At 38.4% G+C, this 8,793-nt stretch overlaps 1 protein-coding gene across 1 annotated transcript; it reads right to left on the bottom strand.

Annotated features, from left to right (window-relative positions):
• Positions 1–4,034: 4,034 nt before the first annotated feature.
• LOC132285161 (uncharacterized) lies at positions 4,035–8,206 on the bottom strand. The gene is made up of 3 exons (XM_059787329.1): positions 7,553–8,206; positions 5,582–5,616; positions 4,035–4,684 (listed from the first exon to the last, which is right to left on the bottom strand). Exons 1-3 carry the CDS (start codon positions 8,132–8,134, stop codon positions 4,426–4,428), a joined length of 876 nt encoding a protein of 291 aa, XP_059643312.1. The 5' UTR covers positions 8,135–8,206; the 3' UTR covers positions 4,035–4,425.
• Between the last annotated feature and the right edge of the window lie 587 nt (positions 8,207–8,793).

Raw genomic sequence — 8,793 nt, 5'->3', positions numbered from 1 at the left:
GGATCCAAATCCCAAAGATCGAGTCTCGATCAACCGAATTGGTCTGAATCCACTCGATATTCCTCATTGATCAACCAAACTTCCATACGCTTCCCACAGATGGCGCCAATTGAAGATGCAAGAAATTCATTCCCCCTTTCTCTCTCTAGAATTCTTACACTTCAACCAAAAAGATCCCCCTGCATTTTCCATTCCTTCCCTTATTTATAGATATTTACAAGATATTTACAAATATTGACTGATTGCTGGATCTGGGCCTGCTCCTCCATAAGTCCTGGTCACCTTTGATGGGCTTACTCGCGTTCGGCCCATATGGCAGCGTCTTTATATGGGCTGACCCAGCTGTTCGGACCGGATGTAGTGCTTGCAAGTCAGATCCGGCCCATGTCGTCCTGGGCCTCCTCAGCTATGGTCCAGACAATCCTAACCATCCATCTGTCCAGAAAATTTACACCTCATCGCTAATCTTTACACATCAACTTTACATATCTCTCTCTACACTCTCATGTCGGCCGGACATTGAAATCCTACTTTTCCGGCGACAGATATGGCGTGGAGTGAACTAGAGTCTCATTGAGGTTGAGGAAGATCGTTTTTTTCTTTGGGGACATCAACGGTGGGAGGCGATTTTCGAAGTAAATTGACTGACAAGTTCGATCCTCTTCATGAAAGAGTTGAGATCATAGTCGAATTGTGGTTGTGGGAGATGATTGATACCCCTGTTTTTAAGGTTCTTGGGAGTTCAAATTCGAGCGAGTTTGGTGAAGATCTTAATTAAGCGACGATGGCAGGAGTAAATCAATTTGTTTATAGCGACAACGATGGAAGACTTGAGATCATGCCGAAGATTACAGGTGTCGCCAGCTAAACCATGCCACTGACGTGAATCACGCTGCCGTTTCGTGGTCTAAACCACGCCACCATCGTGAACCAAGGGTTGTTTCCACCATATCAAACTTGTCACCGCTCATATTTGCCGAAACCAAACGTATCCCCAAGGGACTTCAGGTGTCTGTGCATTTTTTACGGGAGAAGATATTAACGGTGTCGTATCTAAGCGTATCCCCACGGGTCGTGTTCCAAGCGTATCCCATAGGTCCTTTGAGGTAATTTCATCTTTTAAGATTTTTTAATTATTTTTTGTCATAGGGTAAAGTACAAAGGTTTGGCAAAAGGACACTTGGATGAAAGTTTGCCTATTTTGGGACAACCACACCCTCTTGCAAAATTTGCCATCCAAACACAGCCTTAAAACATACGAAAAGTCCATTTTACCCCTTCATTATTTTATTAATTTTAATTATAAAATATCAAAATACTTAAATGACCAAATTATCCTCAACACCCAATCAATTTTATAACCCTACAACCAATTATGCTGCCACCACCACACTAAAACCCACCCCCGCCACCATTCCTACCCCCAACCCACCGCCACCACCATCCCCACCCCCAACCCAACCCACCGCCACCAATTAATTACAAAGCCAAACCCAAAAAAAAAAAAAAGCAAGCAAGAGAGAGCAACTCATTTACAGAACAGTGAAGCCATCATCGCCGGATTTTTCTCTTTGGACGTCCTTGCTCGCCGTCCGCCATCATCCAAAGCCAAGCTTGCTGCCGCCACCATCCACGAGCAAGCCATAACATCACCGTCTTCAGCCTTGCACATCACCGAGCTCGCCGCCACCTCCATCACAGCCGACATCATCAAAGTTGAAGCTCTCCGCTGTCAACCTCATCTGCGCCACCACTGATTCATCTCTGCCATCGCCCATTATTGCCATCACCCATTAGAGGAAGCAAAGTTGGCTTTGGAGCCAAGGACAATAACGGCGAACTCGCATCCGCCAAATCTATCCGGACCCACCTGTTGAAGAAACCGGCGGTGCCTGTCCTCGTCGGCACAGCTCCGGTTCTGCCTATATTCGACACGATGGCTCCCGGACCATCCCTAACTCCTGCATTTGCCCCTGGACCGGGAGGACCTCACAACACTTTATTGCCGATCTGCTTGTCTTCTTCATCAACGGCGTCTTCGATCCACCGCCAATTTACTTGTCTTTGATCCGTCGGAGATGGTGGCTTTCTTTGAGTTTCCGGCGGTGAAGAGAGAGTTGAGGAAACTCACAATCCCACCGCCTTGTGTGTGTGTATATATATATATGTATGTGTGTGTGTGTGTGTGTGTGTGTGTGTGTGTGTGTGTGTATGGATGTGTGTGTGTATGTGTATCTGTGTGTGACAGTATGTGTGTGTTGGTGTTGGGAGGAAAAGAGCAGAGAAGGGATGAAATGGTTATGGGGTATGAGGCTATAATGGTCATTTCAATATTTAAATTGGTCAATATATAAGTCAAAGACCAAAAATGTCAATTCATTACCATTTGAATGTCTTTGGTAGCTGTTTCAAACTTGAGGGGGTGTCATTGTCCCAAAATAGACAAACTTTCATCTAAGTGTCCTTTTATCAAACTTCAGGAGGTGTCACTGTACTTTACCCTTTGTTATATGTATAGTGAATGGCATTTTAGTCTATTTGCCTATCTCAATTTATTTTCTTGACAATAAGCCCTCATTTGTTCACTTTTCATACTAGGGGGTGTGATTTGAATACGAGGAGTGTTATTTGTACATATTTAAAACTAGAGGGGTGTTTTTTGCACTTCACCCGTGCTGAAAAAGTTCTAAAATTCATTTTTGTTTAAATTATGATTTGTAGTCGTGGTATCGATCATGGTATAATTGACTTGAGCGAATATCGGTGTAAATCAATTGAATCGGCGATTCATGGAGGTGTGTAATGATATCAAACCCTTGAAAAAGAGTTACGAACCGCGTGATACATCGCATATCAACCGATACAATGCACCATGATTTAAATGTATTTGTGTATAAACTCGTAATATAGTGTGTAGTTACACAAATGATGATAGGATACATATATGATACATCTTTTATCGTGAATTGAAAATGCCTTGAGAGAGCACGTATTAGAGAGGATCCATAAACGTGAATGTAAAACCATGTCATCGCTTGTATAGACACGTACTATGCTATAATTTAATACACAACTTAATTCAAACAAAAATGTTGATATAATATTTTCTAACCGTTAGGTTTAGGATTTGAGAAGATTGGATAGAAAAAGTATTGGAGAAGGTCCATGCCAGTAAAACACCATGGGTGTGGTCAAAGCAAGTGCAGCAATGAATGGCTATATAAACACATGCTTTTCATAGTTGTATGTTGTGTTGCATCCTGCTTTGACAAAGATGGGAAGTTCGAATCTCTTTAGAACCCCTCCCTATCGGGAAAGTAATTGTTCGACATGCATGTGGAACGAGAGTATTGCATGTTTGGGTGATAAATTATGAAATGTTCTAAAAGGCCTGACAATACCTGAGTGGAGAGTCGGTATAAAATGATGTGAATTTAATAAATATTTAATTATTGATTCATGAAAATCACTCTCCCTCAAAAATTTTCCCATATTGGAAATGCATAATATTATGGCCAAATTGCACAAAACACTATCAACTTTGCTCGAAATACACCCCTAACTAAACTATGAACTCAGCAAATAGAGTAACGAACTATAAAAATGTAGCATATTAACACCTGACCAAAACGTCCGTCGATTTTAGCTGTTAAATAGAAAGAAAATATAACTATCATGCCCTCATTTCAATTTCTTTCCAATGCCATCTCTTCTTCCTCTCTTCCCTCATGTATGTGATCTGAGTAGAAGAATATTCAAGGCTCAAAAACAGTATCAACAAAACTCGGAACAAATTTCAGACAAAAAGCTAGGGACTGAAAATTCAAGTAACAAATTCGGTCCCAACTACAACGCGAAATAAAGCTTGACTGAATTTGATCAGCACAAAACTGGAAAGAGAGGGAGTTCAGAACTTCATCAAGACCAGTTATATACAATTTAATCCATAAAAGTCGAATAAAACCAGATTTCGAGAAAATTCGAGCAACTAAAAAAGCAGAGAGAGAAAGTAAGGGAGTAGAGGCATATTCAAGTATCCAAAACTGAACCAAGATAACTATAGTAACAAAAATTGATGCAAAAAAGAAGAGAGAAAGGATCAAAAGTTCAAGAGCGAAATTTACAATGATCAATTTTGTCCTAACCAAACCGAGGGTATGTGAACCTTTGATCCTCACATATATAACCAACTTCGACAACGAAAATTACAGTAACTTTTGATCCCAACCAAACTGGCCTTAGTGATTAGTATGAATAATTAGTGGATGTTTCCTTTATTCACCAAAGTGATGTAGAAACTCACATATATAAACACATTCTCATATGAATTGACCCAAAAATATAAAAGACACTTTGAAACAAAATCTGCTGGAAAGAAAAGCGAGAACGAGCATCCAAGGCCTGATCTACACCATCAATGCCTTCTCAAGGAACTTCCACATGATCAAAAAAATTATTGGCCCCAACATTATGAGAGATGAGCAAGTTTGCAACCACCGTCAACAGCAGCGAAACTTCAGCCAAGTTTAGGGTCGATGAGAACTGAATCACCCACCAGCGGGTCGCTATACATTTGTGCTGAGCCGACTTGGTGAGTTTACGAACACCATCCCACAAACTCGGATGTGCCGGAAAAACCATGGTCTCTCCTAGAGCGGATCCAGGATCTTTCATGAAGGTGCCCCTATGTAGAGAGAAAGACTTAAAATTGAACGTGAGGGCATCATAATCAATTTTATTTTTAATTTTTTTTAATCACCTAAAACAGACGAAAGTTTGGTTCGGGGGTGACTGACTGACCGTGCTACATTTTAATAGTCCGAGGGTTTATTTTATCAACAAAGTTAGTAGTTGAGGGGTGTTTAGTGCTATTTGACCATAATACGATCAATTATAGTTGATAACAACCAAGTAATCCATGGACTGGAACGTGTTATGAAGCATGGAAGACTGTCACTCCAAAGCACATCCAAATTTATAGGACTAAAAAATTATGAATGAATTTGTAGAGTTAGATTGAAGTTTAAAACCAAGTTTCACTTAAGTGTCGTATTCAACATTGAATAGAAGTTCTCTCTAGCTTAAAATCTCAGTCTGACTTGAATTCTCTCCTTAGTAAGAGAAATGTTCTTTTCAAGTGTTCAAGTGATAATTAATTTTGCTTTATCAAATGCACCTTAGAAACTAAAAAAAGTTAAAAATTTAAAATTTTTGGGCACTTAATTGGGTTTATCAAACCACACCTAATTTTATCTATCCAAAAAAAAATTCTTATATCTTGATTTTCTTCTTAAATAACGAAACTTTTAGAGTAATGAAAAGAAGTATTCTGAAGTAGAGAAGCTTTTAGGAGAGGAATGAAAAGAAAGGGTAGCACAATGACATCGCTTTACCAGCTAAATTTTAAATTAAGAAACTTCCATAAGTAAGAAACTAACTTGTTCATTTTGATTTTTAGTTGTCCTGTAACTCTTGGCCAAAGAAATCCACCATCACAACTAGACTTTCATTATCATCAACCAATTATGTCCTCAAAATATGCCCATCCCTACAGCATCATTGTTGTAGAGTCTCGACTTACCATGTTTCCATTCCCATTCCACTTCCTAGGACAATCTGCGATCCATAAAATATTTTATTCAGAACGTGATTAGAAGTGTTATATACGAGTTAGTCAGTCGCCTTACTGAACTTTTCTAACCTTTAACAATTTAGGAGAAAAATGTAGAGACAAGGTAGAGAAGCATGAACATATATGCAATTGAATGTAATGGACAAAATGGTAGATACCAAGAGTTCAAGACTTCAAGGTACTCTCGGACTCGTATATAAGCTTCGTAAAGACCAAACCCATAACCTGCACCTCCTTTTAATCTATGATCTAAGCTAAGTAGAGGTCTCATAATGAAAACATATCAGTACAGAGAAGAAACAAAGGAAGGACATGTTATACTGTAATTAATAAAGAACAGGAAAACACAGCCACTGATCAAGTCAACGAGCATCAATATTACAATGCTTAGGTAGGCCTATAGAAGTTGATACCAAGTTGGTGAATGTTACCTTGTTAATCAACCATTTTTTTGGATGAAGTAACTCTATGAATGGCTATCAATACTTGATTCATTTGAGCAATTTGATGCAAGAGTTCGTTAATTTTCTGCAAACCAGTATATCAAAATTCAATGCTACTGAAACAGTACCGGACAGAAGGGGTTAATAGCAATGCACATGGATAAACATTCAGCTGGATGCATCAATGAGAGTAAAAGAATAAGGGACAACATTATGCATAAACACTAATAGTCGTAGGTAGCATGTGTTGAAAAATTTAAATATTTAACTTACATCATCTTTAACAGCTTAAGCTTTTGGAGTAGATGGTTGTTAACATGGTATCAAAGTAGGGTAGGTCTTGTGTTTAAACTTCATCATCACCCTGATTTAAAACTTAAAACACCAGTTGGACCAAAAGAAGGCCACACGTGATGGGGCATGTTGAAGGATTTAAATATTTAACTTACACCTCTCTAAGGACTTAAGCTTTTGGAGTAGATGGTTGTTAACAGCATGATTAGCAGCAACAAATCCATTAATTCATAGCTTGATGAGACACTTCATATTCATTACCTTATAATGCAACAATAATTCAAAGAATCTCATTCAGGATATGGCATCGAAAAAACTCACTAATAGTGTTTCGGTTTTGAAATAGAAAAGAACTAACAAATTTTGGCCGCACTTTTCATACTCTCAACTAACATTCCACAACTTTGAGGCAGGATCCCACAAAAACCTTCTCTAGACCATTTGTAGTCAATAGGATCAGCAATTTTTGATGGTTTTCTTCATGCATTTTGAAAGAACTAAAAGACAATCTTTGTGTATCCCACCATCTGACATCGATAACTGCTCAACTTCCATCTAACACACAAACTCAAAACACTCTGTCAAATATTCGTCTTTTCAATATCATAACCCAATCAAACCACTTTGCACCAAAACTAACATGCTTAGACTGTTCTGTAATATCCTATTTACATATTATATTTCTGAATACTAAACTAAAGTATATTATCATGTGTATCATATCACATTAAACACCTTTCGTTTCGTGTAATTACTAAAATAGTTGAGTTAATCGAGGTACGAAATTGAAATTCTTACACAATTCAAGTGTTAAAAATAAATAAATAAAGTTCTTTGATTTTGTTTCTAATTAGAGTCTTGTATATAAACACCAGTGACCTAACAAAATACATTGGTGCTCCATATCATGCCCAAAATTCTAATACTAATTGGATTATCAAATTTAATATTTCACATACAGATAGCCCTGTAATGACACTCAACTTAAAATCTCTCCCTCAGTAATTTGAACCAAGTTACATACAAATTTAATGTTGTTATAGTGGATTAGGAATGGCTACAGTTTCCATATAACTAACTATATAAACCATTTCACAAAAACTATATAAACAAAGATTGGCATAGACATTTTCACAAACACTTGGAGAGTAAATTAAGAATAATTGATGGAAAGTAACCTAACCTTGTCTTTTTCTTTGATAACAAGCAGCAGCTGATCCTCATTCTCTCTCCGAATCCGCCGCGAATGCCGTTGCCGCCGGAATTTCATGTGCAACAGCCACAACAGTAGCAGAGCCGCTGCCGTGCCGGCAGCAGAGCGAAATGACCAGAGTGTCCCTCTAGTGGCGGCATAATATCGAAGCGAGGAAGCGATGCCAGTAACCTTGGAACCCAAGAACCCAAACCCAAATCTCAACCACCTTGTCAGGGGCGGTGATGGGTCCTCTCCGTTGACTACGTATGGCGAAACTGACAATAACGGCGGCGTTGGTGGTGGTGGCTGTGGCGACGGCGGCAACGGTGAGTGATGATTGGGTTGATTTTGATTGGAGATGTGAAGGCCTTCGTGGTCGTTGGGAGGAAAGACGACGGAGACACCGTCGTCGGCAGCGGCGGTGGAGGAAGAGTCTGTGATGGCCACCATTGGCATAGACCAATGGGTTTGGGGATCTGATTGGAAATGGGTTTTTGTCCACTGGAGATGAGAGTAGCGGATTCGATTCCATCCTAGGTAGCCATCTGATGTTTCTTGTTCCTCCACCATTTTTTACTTTCTACAATGTTTCTAAGAACGCACACAAAACAAAACAGTTTCAGTTTCAAGTTACAATGTGTGGATCTTTTATTTTTGTATACAGGTGGTGTTATGATATGTTCGGCCCATGTGGCCCGTGGCCCATGGTAAGCCAGTCCATTTTTTTTTTTTTTTTTTTTTTAAATCCACTGCAAGGGATTTCTTATTTATTTAGTTATTTAAAAAACTTATACATTTATATGTGTCGGATGAATATGTGATTTGAGGTGAGAGTTTTTGCCATTATACTATTCCCTTACAGTCATTCTCAGAGAAATTTTCTATAATTACTTGGTGCATTTGAGACGGGAGGATTGTATGTGCCGGTTAGGGACGGAGGGAGTTAAGGACTAGGGCGTGCCCCTGGATTTTCTCCCTATCTTATTTATATATTTATATATATTTTATAATAATATATATGTTTTTTTTTATGAAAATATGGAAAGTATCCTTGAATTTTCTCATTCTTCATAGAATTATATTTCCCTTTTTTTCTCCTAAATTGTTTCCTTAATCCTTATATTCTATATTTGTAAATTAATTTCATTCCAAAAATATGAATATCTCTTTCTCTCTCTCTCTCTATATATACTCATAAACATCGACTTATATATATGTACATTATATTG

This window comes from Cornus florida, unplaced genomic scaffold (genome assembly GCF_030987335.1).
Source record: "Cornus florida cultivar Cherokee Brave unplaced genomic scaffold, ASM3098733v1 CherokeeBrave_3.0.0_Hap2_Chr11, whole genome shotgun sequence".
Taxonomy (NCBI): Eukaryota; Viridiplantae; Streptophyta; class Magnoliopsida; order Cornales; family Cornaceae; genus Cornus; species Cornus florida.
This window is presented reverse-complemented; position numbering and strand designations above follow the sequence as displayed.